An 18372-nucleotide genomic window follows, 5' to 3' on the forward strand; every position below is an offset into this window, starting at 1 on the left:
TTTCTTTCCAACCTGCTTGTCTCTTTGTGTGCAAATGGTTTTAATAGCGTCTTTATTTAGAGTTTCACATACAGTACCTGTATTTCAAAACAAGTCATTTGATGATGTCACCGTGGGCTCTAGGAACTATGGTATATAGACTAATCATCTAATCAATTATATAAATCATCGTTAATTGTTAAGCCACACAGATAATCCACAGACCATTGTTCCCATTTTAACGGTTGCCAGTGAGGCCTGTGGATTGGTTTTTAAAGTAGGTTTATGGGATCCCCAGGGGTCCTTGAGGAGTTCCAAATAGGGAAATATAGAAAGATAATTTATGTTTTTTTCTAAATCATCATCAATCACTATTTTGGTCATGGGTTTAATACATTTTCCATTCATTTTCCATCCATTTACTTCGGCTTATCCGGGGCCGGGTCGCAGGAGGAGGGGGGAGGGGGGGTCAGGCTTAGGCGGGTATTCCAGACGTCCCCAGCAATGCTTTCTAGCTCCTCCTTGGTGACCGCAGTGCCTTCCCAGACCAGACGAGATCTCTCCAGCGTCTTCTGGGTCTACCCTGGGGCCTCTTACCGATTGGACGTGCCCGGAAAACCTCGAAAGGAAGAGAGCAACGGCACTCTAGATGTCTGAGCTCCTCTCCCTACCTTTTAAGGCTGAGCCCAGCCAGCCTACAAAGGAAGCTCATTTTGGACGCTCATGACGACAGGTGATGGTCGGTTCAAAGATGGACAGGTAAATCAAGTGTGTTGCCTTCCAGGTCAGCTCCTTCTTCATCACAACGTTACGGTGCAGCGAACCACATGTCCATCTCATGTTCCATTTTACCCTCACACGTGAAGACCACGAGATACTTGAACTCCCTTGTTTGGGGTCAGTGACTCACTCTTAACCCAGATGGCCTCAGACTGCCCCAGTGCGTGCTAGATATCACGTTCTGAAGGCCCCAAACTGAACACACTCTCTTCTCCCCGACTGTGCCTTGAAATCCTGTCTGTGAAAATCGTAGCATAGAGATGACCCTCTCGTTGCCTGTGGCAAACTCCAACACAGCGGCTGGTGAGTGTCCCCACGCTCACCCGGTGGTCCGTGCTGTGCCCGGCCGAGCCCCATGTGCCAAGGCCATAAGGCCCTTTCAGCTCTGGCTCCAGAAGGGGGCCCCGGTTTATCTTTTCCGGGCGAGGTGCGACCTTTCCAGCTGATTAATAGAGGGTCAATGGACCTCTCTTGGTCTGGCCCCTCCCGAGACTTATTTACCTTAGGGGACCCCACCAGGAGCTATTGCCCTTGACAACACAGCTCTTAGGGTCACTGGGGCCCACCGACCCATCCACCACGTTACGGTGACAATTTATTCATTTTGTATTAAAATATCTAAGCAAAAGTTGTATCAGATGGGGGTCCCTGGGTCCATGGTCTTATTTGTGTCAGTTAAGGGGTCATGGTGTGAAAAAGTTTGAGAATGAAATTAGAAATTGCCGTCATTACACCCTGTAGCCCGATAGCAGCGTTCATAATTCTGGGGTTCACCTGCAAAAAGGGAAATCATTTATTCTCACTATAATTCCTTCAATTAGTAAAACAGACAGAATGTATGATTATTTTGGTCATGGGTTTAATTTCTGGAGTTAAACATCAAAAAGCTAAATCTTATCAGGTGGATAAGGTGTGATATACAATTAAGGAGCTAAATATTCCTAATATTAATATTCCTAGAAATCTTTCAAGAAAAACTTGGATAGTCTGAGATTAAAATGGTAAATTTACAAGATTTTAAACTTCGTAGTTGCTCCCAAAGTAGTTTTTGTTAATGTCAGGATGGCCACTGAGCAAGGCGATGGTTCAGAAAGATACATACGTTGTCTTTTTCACATTGTTTCTTGATCTTTTATAAACATAGATAAATACTTAGACTAAAAAAAACTAACTTTGAGCACACAAAGGCTTTTATTTCAGCACAGCTAACACTGAGGACGTTACTCCGAACACACTGCGTTACCATAGTTACCCACTCAAGTGTTTTAAAGGAGTTGTGCCCAACTGTCAGTGTGAAGAGAAAACAACACAGAAAAGGCAAATAACATAACTTTTTGTTGAACCCCAGATTATGCTAAATTACGTCCTCAGAGTTTGCTGTGGAGAGAGACATCTGGAGTACCCAGCCCTGGGCATGTGGATGAGAGTCTGCTATAATATAATATATTTTAATATACATAACGGTGGCATTTGAAAACAAAACAACCCACTATTCTTCATTACCACCATTTAGCTCAAATGTCTCGTTAATGTCTGACTTTATAATCTCTCAAATTTGAACAGAAATGTCAAAACACTACAGTGAGAATTCATTACTGTAGGTAAACGGGGAACACAGGCCGCACCGCAAAAGTATCGAGTTCCACAGCAGGCAGTACAACGTGTGGGATATTTACTATAGTGCTAACATGTTTACCGCTCTATTCACACCTCATACATTATACGCGCAACATTATAGTTCTTTTTAACATTAATTAAAGTGCACTGGAAGGACTGCCACACATCAACACCAGCACATTCATGCTCAGCGTTCAAATGCCACTCAGTATAAAACTAGCATTTGCTTTTACTTACTTTTCTGTAATAAATATATACTTGGTAAAATATTCTTTCCCAAGAGAAACCCCCTGTATTTCAAAGCCCTCTCCACTCTCCATCCCTTTCCTCGCCATGTCAGCTTTTCCCATTTGGCAAGAGCTGAGGCAGGACTACACAAGAGTTAGTGCACAGGGACTATATTATATTAACATGCTCAGACCCTAAATCCTGCGAATATTTAATTCTTTATTGTGAAATGCTTCGATGAAACTTAAACAATGCTTGGGGGGAAAAACATTTATTAAAGTCACAAACTGTTGGCAGGGTGAAAGAAAGGAAGGAGTAATGTGGTCACATCACACACATTTAAACATTTCTATACAAAACAAATCTGGAAGGAGTTCAACCTTCTGGGGGTTGACAAGTGCACACAGTCCGAACAGGGATTTGATCCTCGTTCAAAAAGAGCAGTTCCAATATTATTGGTCAAAAGAATGGCAATGGGTAACTCTCCTGTGTGTGTGTGTGTGTAAATCTTTGATATCTTGGTACCTGAACTCCATCTGTGGTCTTATACAGTACTATGTGGTGTAGAACCCATGCCCAAGTGACTCTCATCTATTACACCACCAGGTGTATCAAAGCCAATGGCCCGAAAGTATTTTCTAATTGGTAGTTTGTATTTAAATTATTGCAATGTGCAGCTCATAAACCAGTTAAAGAATTGCAACACGCGTTGGGGGTTCAGCTTATCCATAAAGTCAGGAAAAATGCATCCATGTTGCAGATCATTTGTTTATAATTCAGTATTTGCTTATTTGAGTTGGGTATGTATTGTGAAAAACATCTGCAGTTGTTACTGATGTTCTCTGGGGCACAGCGCTGTAGTCCTTCTGTATCCCAGTAACCCCGATATCAGCCAGAGAGAGGCCACTTGAGGCTGCAGAGGGGACAATGTGGTCCGTGGGGACCCTTCAGAATGTGAGCTGCCGAGACCTTTGCTCAAAGTGCCCTACGATAGAAACTTAAACGGAACAATTCAGCGTGGGCCGTTTTTATTGGATACTGTCACTGACCACAACCTAGAGAGAGAGAGAGAGAGAGAGAGAGCGAGAGAGAGCGAGAGTGCTTTACTACGCATGAACGTTTTTCTCCTCGCTCGGACAAAGGAGTGCTTGAGGCCTTCTTCAGGATCCAGCAGATCAACTGGAACAGACAACCAAGACCAACGGAGATTTCTTTTCATTGTCATTGTGTTTTGTTAATTTAATGGTCTCCAATCCAATCCATCCATCCATCCAATTGGGCATGGTTCACCCCGGACAGGTCGGCAGACTATTGCAGGGCTGACACCGAGAGACAGACAACCATTCACGCACACATTCACACCTTTGGGCAGTCACCAATTAACCTAAGCTGCATGTCTTTGGACTGTGGGAGGAAGCCGGAGAACCCAGAGAGAACCCACGCTGACAGCATGTAAACTCGACACAGAAGGGCCCTCTTGACAAACTCAGAGTTTTGAGTTCATTGTGTTTTGAAATGGCCACTACAAACACAAGCATGTTTTATCCATCTAGGAGTAGTCTAAACATTGAATATCTTGCAGCCATAGATGCCTGCAGTGTTTTGGTTTAATGAGTGACCATGTTAACTGGTGTCTCTCAGCCGAATGCCTTTGTGGTTGTTGCTGTTAGGGACGGTAGTTTATGAAAACACAAAAAAATCAACTTTAGATACTTACTCCTCTGTGTTTATTATCTACGCCAACCATCTACGTAAATTGCTACGGGAAACCAAGCACACATTTGGCTGAAAGTCACCAGTTAACACGGCAACTCCTTAAACTGAAACACCTGTTGCACTGAAAAAGTTGTGTTTGGATGCTTTTTAACAGGTTTGATTAAATGCGATCCTCGGCTCCGGTGGGGAATTGTTGGGGGCAATTCTCCCAAATTCTTGCTCGGCTTTATCGGTTCAACATTTTTTGAACCGATAAATTGCCATTTATTGACGTATTAAAAAAGATATGACAAAACCTGGGCATATGAAACTATCTGCATGGCGAGATACCACTAGAGGCAATGGAGACCTGATAGAGCTTTTACAAGCCTTTTACGTTTGGCAAGTATTTGGATCCAAACACCATCATGTATTTATATGTCTGAACACATAAATTAATTGCAGTTTAGCAGTAATGCAAGTGTCAGCATGAAGCATGAAAACAGCAAGAGGGACACATGGATGATGATTTTAGTGTATAATTCTCTCACTTCTTATCAGTCACAGGTCTCTCCTGGTCTCAACATGCACAAACATAGAAACAGAATATTAGAGCATTCTTGAAATAGTTTCAACCTATTTATGTGAATGTTAAGCCATCCAATGCTAATTGGAAAGGTAACTCAAACCTATTTTACCGGATTCAATTAGAATTGAAAACACACATCAGTGGTCTTTTAAGGCAAGTTCATGTGGCAGTTAGTGCAACCTCAGTGTGTTTTCTTTCACATCTTTTTCTTCAGGATGACAATTTGAGAAGGAAGCCAATATTGTTACATATCTTAGTTTGATTTTGCAGCTCTGTGCGTTTGTGTGTAAATCCAGTCCGTGTGTCCTCAAACCCTCGGCCTGCTCGCCTCACTGTCTTTGCTGGTCTGGTCCACTTGTTCCACCCCGTCCACCAACGCTGTGTCAGGGTGCACCTCCTCTTCATCCAGGGTCACCACCACGGGGGCCCTTCTCCTCCTTCCTCCTCCGCCTGGTCCTCCAACACCTCCTCCTTGCTCAGTCTCCTCTTCCTCCTCCTCGTCCTCCTCCTCTTCCCCGGCCTCTGTGTCTTGGCTGGCAGAGTCGGTGCAGGTGGATGAAAGGGAAGAGAGCTTGTGGCGCAGCTCCGCCTGGGTGGGAACCTGGAGACTGATCTCTGTGGTGAAGGACTCAACATCTGGACCTGGGAAAAAGTGCCTTCGATCACTGATTCTCAAAGTGGGGTCCGTAGCACTCATTCAGGGTTCCATTATTAGTTTTCAGAATCATTGATTTAAATTTGCATTTTCAATTCATATTCATAACAATACCTACATTTTAATACATTTCTACATGAGCGGGTGACCGATATATTCTCTATCTTGTCCTCGGAGGAACCTCTGGTCTAATGTACGTCTTATTGCTGTGTGCCATCCAACTAGGCTGAAGAACAGCTAGGTTAGGGCTGTCGGTGAACGTTTAATAGTCATCTAAACGAAGCTCAAGTATTGGTATAGTATAGGTATTGTCAAATGTCTTATTGCTATATCAATTAACCTGCGACCCTGAAGCCAATCAAACTTCACAAATGACAAGTAAGCTTAATTATCAAATTTAGTTTTACTCAAATATTCAAATTCATGTGTCTTCCTGGAGATGTTTCATCATCATTAGCAATCAGGTAATACATTTATTGAAAAGCTGTATAATGTGGGCGGGGCACCTGTTAACCTTTTAGATATTTCCCTCCCAGCAAACAATTTTACATCTGATGGCAGTCTATCCATACACCTGACATCTATATTTGGGCTGTCAGTGAAAGTGTAGTAAGCGTCCATCTATAGCCCATGCAGGTATAACCTAGTCACCAATTAGACAGCTGTTGAACGACTACAGATATGCCTGTAAACCAAAATGTTAGTTGGTGCCATATCTACCAACTGGGCTAAGGAGGGTATTTTCTAATTGCAAATAAAAGACATCTAATGGCCTAGGATACATAGACATGATGTCTCGGCTAACCTTGTTTTTAAAAGTGAAATACTGGCATTTAACTTAACAAAGTAGTCTTTGGGAGAGTTGTAGGTTGGTGGATTAGTCATTCTGAAATGGTATACTTCTCCAGTCATTGGGGAATTTAACCTTTTTCTCTGAGTAAATTGTTTGTAATATTATTTAAACCTGCTAGACGCCTACACAACTATACAACATCGAAGGGGTTGCATAAGATTATTTCTACACAAAGACTGAGCCGTCAGTTAGATGTTGGTGGTTGTTCACTGGGACTGTTCCCAAGCAGATGTGGACAGATGCTGTTGGTGTATTTCGCCTCAACACTTTTCCTGTCAATCTTCTGAGTCACAAGTTTCTACTTCATCTACTTCCTACTTCTCTGAGATGGATTAGCTGTATAAGATAATGTATTTAAATGAATATAGTTTTAGTATGAAGGTACACATACTTTGAGTGTGTGTTAGTGGCCACCTACCTGCGACAGGCGAGGCAGCACTGTTGTCCTCCCCCCCGGAGTGCAGAAACACATCCAGGGCTTCGTGGTCAGACATGTCCATCAGATCCATCTGCTCCAGCATGTCCACGTTCACCTCCATGGACGACATGCTTCCTATTGGCTCTGGACACAACATAAGACGGCAAGATGTCAGCCTGAGGAGGGCAGCAGCAAGGGGCTGAGTCCAGGAAGACCATCACTTACAGTTTTTATTTGCAATGAAGAAGCAAATGGGCACATTCAGGCTGGATGGTATTTGAAATGAGTAAGCTTGTGTACATAACACATTTTGTTTACCTTACAATCAAAGCGATTACCACAAATAATGAATTGCCAGGTGTCACTGTATGTAAGCTGGATATGAAGGCGACAAGCAATATCATTTTGGGATAGGTTAACATTTTTCCAAATGTTCTTTATATTCTTATTTGCCCATATGAAAATTGAAAAAAGTAATTGTCCCTATAATCCTGCCTTCTAGTGGCCATGAGAAGAAGCAATCACAATATAACATGAAGCAAATATGAAGCTTCAGCAGTCTGAAATAGTCAAATGGAGTACATGTCTTTTAATACGTACAAATGTTTAGTACAAAACACACAATAATTAGACTTTGAAAGATCCCTAAATGATGTTACTTACTTAGACTGCTGAAGCTTCATATTAACGTTGCCTACATTTTTGTTCTGCCTTTTTTTCTGACTGAACTGGGATTGTGGACTTTGCTTTGATTGATATTGCAATAGGATGGAATATTTTCACAGCCAGCAGAGAGTCAAGAGGAACAATTGCAGCAGACGATATGACTCTAAATGTGCGTGTGAATATTGTTTTTAGACAGACTTGAAAAAAAACAATGAAGCTGTCCTTTAAATGGACATATTTCAGTGAAAACTCTCCTGACAGACAAATCAAATGCACCGATCCACTTTTGACCAGTTGAAATTATTGGAATCAAGCTTAAGAAATGAATAATGCTAATGATCATGGTTTATTTAAGGAATGGGTAAAACTGCTTAAAATTAAATTCACATTCAATGGGATGAGAGATCGACCTGGCCACATGATACAATAAACCCAGCACCAGTCCACTGACAGTACATACATTAAAATCAGAAACCATACAATACATAAATTAGGTGAAAGCCATACAGACCAAACTTAAATTAATTTATATTTAGCGTAATGTTAACTGTATTGTGGTTAATTCTACGATTTCCACATAATTGTTATGACATGTAATGAAGCAATACATCTTGACCAAAAATATATTTTACTTTCTGTTTTTGATATCTTTGTTGATGCTCTATACTAATGGTTTAATCAGCAGTATACAACAACTAGAGTCTTGGATTCACCCCCCTGCAGGGGTACAACCCCCCCTGTTCACCATCATGATGTGCTGCATGCATCACAAACAGCCAGTCAGTGCACTGTGGGGACGAAAGTGTGTGTGGGGGGGGGGGCAGAATTGCGAGCTGAGGAGGAAGAAGGGAGGTGATTGGTCGGCGCACAGCAGTGAGAGAAGATGCCATTGGCTACCGTACCTCAAGGAAATGAAGAGAGCAGAAGAGGGTGGCACAGGGAGGGAGAGCAGAAGAAAGAGTGAAGAAAGAGAAAGAAGGGGAATGTTATTTCCCATGGAGACTAGTTCAAAAGTCTCTTTGTCCTTCAAAAAGCAACACAAGATCTCACACACGCACACACACAAGTTAGTGTCATATTTTCCAATCACTCAACTTTGGCAATCTATCCACAAATGTACGTAGCAAACACTCAAACTGACTATAATGTACATAAAGTAACACACAAACCCAGATGTAATTAATGCAAATGCACACACATGGATGGATGTTGTTTTTAATTTAAACTTACACACACACAACATCTCTCCTGCACACATATTACTGGATTGGTGTATGCAGTGGAAATAAATGTTCTGTGGAGACAGCAGTGGTGTTTTCTGTGACACGTCTTAAAAGGAATAAGGGTCTAATGCTCGCTAATAACTTCTCAGTATGCAGACGCTCTGCATTTACATATCTCGCTTGTCAGCTACAACATTACCATCACATAGCTATTCAGCCTCATAAAACAACATAGTATGGGGGATGTTGATTCAGTTTTCAGGCCTAAATGGAGCTGTCTTTCCAGCACATGAATACAAATAAACAAATGTGCACATACACACACACACACACACACACACACACACACACACACACACACACACACACACACACACACACACACACTATGGCTATGTTGTAAAGGTCTAGGTGCACTGCTTTGAGAACATCACTTCCATGCGACTGCCTCCAACATGTTCTTCTTTTAGCCGTACTGTGACCTTGCCTAAAAGGCTCCCCTGTTGGGAAGGACTGTGCTTCCTGCAGTGAGATAGAGTATTTATATGTGTGTGTGAATGTGTGTGTATAAGACCCTGGAGAGTGGCTTTTGATAGCTCAGTGACATCCGCAGCCCTTTCTCTCCTTTTCTTGACTATCTCCTTTCAGTTGATTCTCTTCATCTCTCTCCCCTCGTCCTCAATGTCTCCAGCTGTATCTTTGTTCTACGGTGGCGCCGCCCTGCTGTAAGGATTTGTAGCTGCGAGAGATAATGAGTCGCAGTGTTTTGAGTTTTCGAAACGTAGGCTTTTTTTCAGATGTATTTCGACAGCATTATAAATAAGCCCCCTCCTGTAACTAATTATAAATATTCGTATCGCAATTATGACAGGTTGATTTGAATTGGTCTGACATGGATTTTTGTTGAGCATCCCACATGCTCCCCTTTGTACGGTGAATCACATTCTTTTAAGTGTCAAGCCTAAATGTAAAATCTCCCTTGTCTTTTTTTTTTTTTTTACCGTAAATGAATGCAGGCGACACCAGATTCTGCCTATGAGCTAATGAGCTGTGAATATTTCACTCACTGCACCTCAAACCTTTGGCGATTGTTTTTGTCATGGATATTATGAAAACACAGCATTGATCTGAACAACATGTAAGTCTCTGGGCTCCTCTCCTTAAGTCTCTTTCCTTTCACTTCATCTCTCTTCCTTCCTTCCTGCTCCACAATACCCAATAAGCCATTTCCAGAGGATTAATGGAGCAGGGTAGGTGAGTAAAAAAAGAAGAAACATCACATATTTCAGTGCAGGGTGCATATCCCATGAAGTCCCTCCGTTAAGCACATGCTTTGGGTATTCTAGCACAAGTAGTTGTAAGTAATACATGGGGTAAATTGCAGCAGGATTGTAATACAATCCAAGTTGAAGTTTTCATTTATATGGCGCGATGGCATTATTAATAAAAATGTCTCTACTTGTGTCAGACAGCTGTGATGGCTCCATCTCTTGATATGCAGTTGAAGTGTAAATGGCATTGTATTTTAACCCTTGAATAAGAAGCAGACAACACAACCTAAACCTCAACTACTCAACATTTTGTTTTTTCCTTCGTTGGCCTCGGACCAAAATAAATGCTTAATTTCAAGCTGTTAAATAATCAAAATGCAGGCCTGTGGCCTCTGAAGACCTTCCGACCTCACCACCGCTCCTCTCTCACCTCTCCTCTCAGCGATCTGCAGGTAGCCAGTAGACAAGTACTGCTCCATGTCTTGCTGGAAGGCCTCCTCAAAGAACTTCTGCCTTTCTTTCAGCTTGACCTGGGGGGCCGGGGCCCCTCCCTGTTCTGCCCCAGGGACTCTCTGTGTGTGCTCCGCGTCCAGCTCCACTAGGAAAAAAAGAGATGAAAGTGTTTAAAGTCTGCAGATAGGGTTAGGTGCTATGAAAACATAGGCAACTTAAAAGCAATTTTTACAAACATGTCCTTAATATTCATGTCTCAAATATTACAAATATCTCATACAAGGTATCTCAAACCTGAATAACCACCAACATATTGTCCATTTGAATTGGCTCAAGGTCTCTGCTCTCCCATAAATGTTGTGAAAATTCATTCATCATTTTATCTTTTCAGGAAAAATCACCTCCTCTTTACATACAGCCAGAACTTATCTTACACATTTCTCTCACCCTTTCACCTGCAATGAAAGAGTGCTATGACAGATAGAAAGCAGCCACATTCAATCATTACTAAAGCAGAATGGAGAGCTCAGTGCTCCACAGCATTCACACATTCTGCAATTCCCCCTCAGTGACTCAGTGCTCGGCCTCCTCGGGTTGCACGCTCACTGAGTCAAGCCAAGAGAGCCTCAGGGTGAACATGTATCATGTACTGTAAGTGTGCGGCATTCCTTCTTGGACTTACAATTCATTCAGTTACCGTTTAGTCGCTGAGTTTGATTTGCACTAGGAGTTGGGCTAAAAGGGTCTTTGCATTGTATTTTCTTCTAAAACATGCCATTATTTTGACAACCATTTGCAAAACATCCATTGGCAGCGTATTTAAATAGAGTCTTAAATGTGCCTGGCTTTGACTCTCCCGTCTTCTCCTTTCTCAGTTTCTACATCCTCGATTCTTTGCCTCACCACCTTAGATGTGAGCAGAGGAGGAAAGGAAGTGACACAAGGAGAGAAGAGTCAAGGCAACTGGCGTCTAACGAAATGAGACGTCCATACTTCAGAGCAGGATTTTAGAGCAACTCAATTGAATATGATGTGTGGCACAGCTGCATCAGCTGTCTTTTGTCACGCCTGTTTTCTACATCACAGGTGTCTAAAAGACTTCCGCAAAGGATGCACCTGTGCATCACCACTCATAGCTCCTCCACCAAGCCTCCTCTCTCCTCGAGATGCATTTATGAAACAGAGAAATCCTTCAAGATGGTAAGTAGGATACATTTTCGGGTCGGAGGCAGGAAGACGAAGGAGGAAGAAAACAAGGTGGCACAAAAAAGAGGAATTAGAAGGAATTTACTGGATTCTGATTGGTCCCCGTAGGACTCTGTGATTGGCCTGAACAGTGCACTTGGCCCTGTCCGGGCAGATAAAAATGACTGTGTGGACAGAGCGGAAGAGGGAGGAGCAGATTCAAGAGATGGGGTGATAGAAGGCACGACCCTGCAGATAGAGAAAGATTCTCGGTTTGTGTGTGTGTGTGTGCGTGTGTGTGTGTGTGTGTGTGTGTGTGTGTGTGTGTGCATGTGTGCACGGCTGCAGCCTGCAGTCTCAGAAAGACCGTCTCTTTAGTTCACTTGTCTCCCTCTGATAGATGGCAGCATTATATAAGATGACTCGCTGACACTAACAACTGTGGCAAGAGCCGTGCCACTACAGATAACATGTCTAATGTGTCCCATATTTTTGATCCTGAGTATTATAGACTAAAAAAAACATCAACATTTCTGGAATGATGAGTTTAAAAAGATGCCTAGCCAGATTGAATTGACTTCTGTACTTGCACTTGTATGTCAATGCAATAAGCAGCTCTTCTTCCGTAACACTGAACCTATTATCTCCTGCATGAGTCTGGCTGCAATAACAAATACTAAATCAAACTCACACATCCTTACTTGATAAAATAAAACAATGGTGAAAGCATGCAGACAGCAGTACACAAAAAGAAACAGTGACATGTGCCACATGCACAGAGGTCAATGGTTGGTGGTCTGATGCGTTTTGAACATTGCCTCCTTATGACTATTTGTATTTACATCACAGGTCTTGTTGAGCTGCCCGTCTTACACAGCTGTGCACCAATCACTGCCGTTCTTCTGTTTACACCTCCCCCAAAAATCAATACACTGCTTCAGGAGTGGTATGTGTACTGCAGCATCAGAGTGGGCACCCTGGGACACAGGAACAAAACAGGCTGGGCTCTAAAGGGGCTCACAGCAGATTGACACACACACACACACACACACACACACACACACAAAGGACACACAAAGGTCCCAGCAGAGCTCCCTGATCATAAACACCACACCAGCAGCCCTTGGAGACTTGGGAAAGAAAAGCTCTCTCTGTGTTATTCCTCAATCAGTGTCCAATTCATCTCCTTTATCTGACTACCCGTCTTCTTTCTCCACCACTCCCTCATCCTTCCCACCAGACTCTGTCCTACCCGCTCTGCTGGCTGGTGTGTGTGTGTGTGTGTGTGTGTGTGTGTGTCTTGTAGAGACTGTTCTATTAGATTAGGGGCCTCAGGGAAGCTTTGTTCAGATTGTCGAGCTTTGTGTGGGGTTAGTAAGAGGATAGTGAGGGAGTGAGGGAGAAAAAGGCCAGTGCGTTTAGGTATAATTAGGGTTTGCGGACAGACAGCAGAACTGATGGAGCTAGATCCTGTCTTCTTATCCCCGTGTCTAATCAAATTCTCAATCCATTATGAGCTGGAGCAGTCTATTTAGTGAGACCATCTATGTACCTACTGAGGGTGTGTGCCCATCCGTTAGTCTGCCAGTCTCAATGTCCAAACCTGTCCTTCTGTCTATCAAATATACAATCTTACTATTCAAATTAAAAATAAATCAGTATCACAAGTACGACTATGAAACCAAAGAGCTTCTTAACGTAATCAAGACATTAAGAACAGATAGTTTATGTCCCTTTCTACGTTTAAGGATGAGCTTTTTTTTCTTTTTTCTTTCCAGGCTTCTTCAGAACATAACACCACCTATCATGAAACGTCTCTTCTAATGCTGCGTATTTTCCTACTAATCTCTCCCCCCTCCTCGTCTTTTCTTCATCATAATCTACCAGACAACCATATCTTGCTATGCATGTTACTGTAGCTACAGGGGCTATTTTTAGCTCTCGCTCATATTTAGCCCGCAGGATTAAGTTTGCGCTGATGACTTTAGTGAAGGAACACATTCAATCCAACACATTCTATGCTGAGCTGCACATATAGATGAACAGACTGAATATAATGAATGCAGAATTGTGGAAGCACTACATCAATACAAATTCTCAAGTGAGCCTCACACTTATGGGACATAATTCAAATATACAGCGCTCACACAGACCTACACATCTGGTGATGATTCATAGGAGCTAAAGCAATTGCATTATGTTAGTCACAGCAAATGATGTCAAATTAAATGACATCATTTCATTCAATTACAAAGACAAATATTTTGTGTGGAATAGCTGCTACAATCGAAAACTGAACCACATCTTCAGAAATTAGCACAAAGAACAGTGTTCTTCAAGAGAAAATTAATCATCCATGTGTGAAGGAGGGTCACAAAATCTCTAGATTTCCTGTAACAGTGTTGCTCTCAAAGTGAAAACAAAATATTTTCAACTGAAAATCTTTTACAATAAATACATTAAATGAAAACCCTGTTGTACTACCTGAGTCTTCTGCAATCATCATACAGGCCAAAACAATAAAAAGGGATTCTTTTGCGCAGAAGCTCAGCAGACAAGCGAACGCACCATGTCCTCGCAAAGCTGCCCTCCTTCTCACCTCGACGCTGCGTGGACCAAAACCCAGGGGAAATAAAACATAACATAAATAACATAAAATAATCTTGCTCTGCCTGTTCAGATGGCTATTTGTGCAGATGGGTCGATATGAAATGAGGCTTTTAATGTAATTACACTCATGTCTGTTTTGTGCAGTGGGAAAGCGTCTGGTATGTGCTCTACAATGCAGGAAGCAAAAGCCACAGGAAAAAGGCTGGTGTGTGTGTGTGTGTGTGTACGCACGCTTGCGTACGTGGATGTGTGGGTGAGCATGCTCCGGTGTGTGCATCTTTTGATATATTCATGTACAGACATAACAAGCGTAAATCTATCTACCTGCTGATTAATTATCTTTTCTTTTTATTCCTTCTCATAAACATGCAGTCTGTATTTTATCTGCTTTGTGTTTACAAGTTTGTGTCAAAAGCAGACCTGTTCATTTTCCTTCGTATATGTCATGTAAATATGTGTCCATGTATAGAAATGCAGAGACCATAACTTTTTTAGACCATAACGAGCTTTTGCCATTTATTTGCAGCCGTTGTATTGTGAGAGAAGCAGCTAAGAACCCCAGCTGAAAAATACACACCATTAGGGCAATTAAAATATTTAGGCTTCAACTCAAGCTTTAGATTTGACTAAATGGAGTAATTTTCTCACAGCTTGGTTGAAGCGTTCATCACACAGGCTTGGTCACCACTTCTCTTTTGTACAGGAAATGCTAATTTGGGCTCACTTGCAACAGGAACTAATCTTATTTCATCGCAGATTTTTTTTCAACACAATTTCTGAAGCACTAATCTTAATTAGAGCTCTTTTCAGAATTTCGTTGAGTAGGATTTTGAGTTAGAGCCCCGACAGGCTCCATTTGAGTGACCGTAAATAACAAGCAACACTAACAGCCGCCTTTTCAAATGGAAATATAGCTCTTAGGGAGTCATCAACAGCCAATTCAAGTCACCGCTGAGCCGGTCCACAGCCATTTACACTTTGTAGTGTGCTTCACATATCAGGTGCTGAGGGAGCTGTGCCAATGGAGAGACGGTTATGTTTGAAGCCTTGGTGGACAAACAAAGGTACGGACGGACGGATGAAAGTGCCGGTTGGTCTTTAATGCCAGCCACAAGCCCGGGATTAGAGCCAGCTTTTGTGTGCCCGTGTGTGCAGACAGTATTAGACGTGTAATGGTCCTCTGAGCTTGTTTGTGTATGTGTCGGCTAGAAAGACACACAGAGACAAAAAAGGAGGCGCAGGATGCGTCGGGGCGGAAATGTTTTCATGCAGTGTCATTCTTTGAGGAGTTGATGACGAGAGGAAAGGTACACAGGGCGTGACCTTCACGTTGAGGCTAAAAGGGTCACAACATTTAAAACACTGAAATGCAGGACACTTATTTGATGTCCACGTTGCCGTCAATGATGCCTTGAATCCCAGCTGCTTTTATTTAAGAGACTGTGGCATCTGTCAAGCATGGATTAAACTCTGATACTCATTCCTCATGAGTTGCAGTTGCCTTTCTTTCACGCAAACACGCAAACAATCCATCCACAATCTCATTATAGCCGTTTCATACACATTACATCACACAGATCAAATGTTCAATATCTGATATACCCCCCCCCCCCCCCCCTGTTCTACCTGTCATTTTAAATGAGCTGTCTGGTCTCAGATGGATTCCTTTCCGTTTGCTTATAAAAGGTCTAATATTTCATTCAGAGACAGCAGCCTGAAGACCAAGAGGCAGACCTGACAGTGGAGACAGCCACTGCTTCTTCTTCTTCTTCTTAAGTCCTGCTCACTCAGCCGTGGTATTTTTAGATTCTGTCCGCCTCGCTATATCTCTCAAGTGCTCAGGTTTAAGGCAGCCCCTGTGCTGGAAATAACACACACACAATCACTGTGTTCTCTCTGTTGCACACACACCTTTCAAAATTACTTTTTGTAAAGTGAGAAAAATGTGCATGATACAGAAAATATGTTTGTTTCTTTCAGAGAGACTGGACAGACAATTTGTGTGTGCAAATAAAACATATTTAAGCATGGGGAATTTACACACAATAACAGAGGAGTGAGTCATTATTGTGGTTGAAGTCTGACTTGACGGGTAAACAGAACAATGCCTGGATGCTTTATGCTTCAGATTACAGCGAGTACTAATTTGTAATGACAGATGTAAGAAAATGTGTATGTAGCTACATAAACATATACACACACCCTGCTGGCTTTGCCTTCACACTCATCATCAAAACAATCATCCCCATGCTCTGTGGCACACACACACACACACACACCTTTCCTGCCGGTAACATCTATCTGCTGTCACTCTGCCTGTCGAACAGCTGTAGCAGCTTCATGAGGTTTCTGTCCAGAAACATCAGCTGCGTTCATGCACTCAGACAATCACTGACAGAGGTTCTGGCACTTGGTGCTGTTTATTTAAAAAAGAAAGGTTGTCATCTGAATGAATATTTAACTCATCAATAGGTATGTATTAGCTGTCTTGCACATCACTAGCACATATTACATCTAGTTTCAAGCCTCCGACAGCCTTCCAGCAGTTACAGTAGGTGTTATTATACTTTGGAGTGTATGTTGTTTTCCTTCAGAACTCTTGCCTTGGGAAACGGCAACTACAATTCTTTCTCTGTTTGTTGGATATGGGGACATTTTCAAATGAAAAACCTATACAGTGAGATTATTCAATGACTAAATGTTATCCAAAATGCAAAACACTAGCTGCAGGCTTTACTTTGTTCTAATTTACAGGGAAACTTTCTTTTAAAATTCATGTTCAGACTAAAACTATGTGTGATTTAAATGAGACATTTCTGGAATCTGAAGGTGCCAGGAGACCAAGAAAAGACAGAGGAATATGGCTGCCATCGAATTATCTAACTGGTAGAATATCATTGAGAACAGTCAGTGTGGCTGTTGTGACACAACAACCTTTATTCTCACTATGCAAATATTACCGTTCAGCTTTCAATAGTGTGTCAGATCCTAAATGCTGCAGTCTCAGCGCGGCTGCTGGATACTAGATGCAGTGTGGGTGTCGAACAGAGTTCAACACACAGTTTGTGTTCCCTCTACGTTGCTGTGACTTTGTGGTTTGTATTTATCCACTATCCCAACATTGTCATCAGAAAAATAAGCTTCTGACATGCACACGCACGCACGCATGCACACACGCACACACGCACACACGCACACACACACACACACACACACACACACACACACACACACGTGGGTGTTAAATAAGTTCCCTAGAATAGCTCACTACTCCAGTTATCTCCTTCTAGATCTCGTGCTAGAATACAAGTCTCCAGGACAGACATTACAAACATTACTTTCAAACCCTTCCGATGTGGCATTGTAGTGGCGTACTAACGCGAGTGCTACTTGACGTGCCGCATTCACAGCTGGCGAGCATGCCACAAACTAGTTTTCGCCGGTTTGTAATCAAATGAGTGTTTTCAGTGATGCGGCAGTCAATGATGGATATCTAATGAATACAATAAAACATCCTGAGTCTGTTGAATCTAGAACTACTGTGACTGCTGCTGATATGACAGATCATAAAATATGATTGAGTCGTACATCTGACTGGACTCACGAGTTATGTTAGAAAGAGTGCTTGGCCGTGTGTAGTTACACTTCAAACCCTCTTCATGCTTGAAGCTGTGTTTTGAGGATAAAGATGTGGGAGCGACGCTCAGGAGCCTGTTACATATTTTCTCGGTCCACATGATTCATGACGGCATGCATCAAAGTTTTGCTCTCTTCCTCTGTTAATAACCATCTAATTTGAGTAGGCGTGAAAATGCACATTCAACCACTTTTGTAAACTACACATGTAACCAGGCAACCGCTCTCTAACATGTAAGGAGACGCTTAGTGGGAGGGCTTCTCTCTGCGAAGTCATTCACAGGCTGAACACCACCAGCGGACAGAACATTTATCATTACAAATTCTGACTTGCATAAATTCAATAGTCCTAAATGACTTGATGTATTCCTTGTGACTGATTGAACACAATAAACAAATGTATCAAAAGTTGCCACCGTCATTTACCTGGATAACCATCTGCCAATTAGACACAGAAGAAGAACAGAAGGATATAAATAAACACATGGTTTAGACAGAGTGAATGTGTGCAGAA

General features: G+C 42.2%; 1 protein-coding gene across 4 annotated transcripts in view; it reads right to left on the reverse strand.

The window, feature by feature from the left end:
- Positions 1 to 4820: 4820 nt before the first annotated feature.
- Positions 4821 to 18372, reverse strand: part of dtnbp1b (dystrobrevin binding protein 1b) — a 28201-nt gene continuing 14649 nt past the window's right edge. For 2 of the 4 annotated variants that reach the window (XM_034545946.1, XM_034545943.1), the window contains exons 2-4: positions 10405 to 10572; positions 6815 to 6958; positions 4821 to 5530 (exon numbers count right to left, since the gene is read on the reverse strand). In XM_034545946.1, the coding sequence (XP_034401837.1) occupies positions 5196 to 5530; positions 6815 to 6958; positions 10405 to 10453 (528 nt within the window). In that variant the 5' untranslated portion in view covers positions 10454 to 10572 and the 3' untranslated portion in view covers positions 4821 to 5195. Of the gene's footprint in view, positions 5531 to 6814; positions 6959 to 10404; positions 10573 to 14096; positions 14378 to 18372 lie in introns of those variants that run through there. The other 2 variants (XM_034545945.1, XM_034545944.1) reach the window with 2 other exon arrangements.

This window comes from Cyclopterus lumpus, chromosome 11 (assembly GCF_009769545.1).
Source record: "Cyclopterus lumpus isolate fCycLum1 chromosome 11, fCycLum1.pri, whole genome shotgun sequence".
NCBI lineage: Eukaryota > Metazoa > Chordata > Actinopteri > Perciformes > Cyclopteridae > Cyclopterus > Cyclopterus lumpus.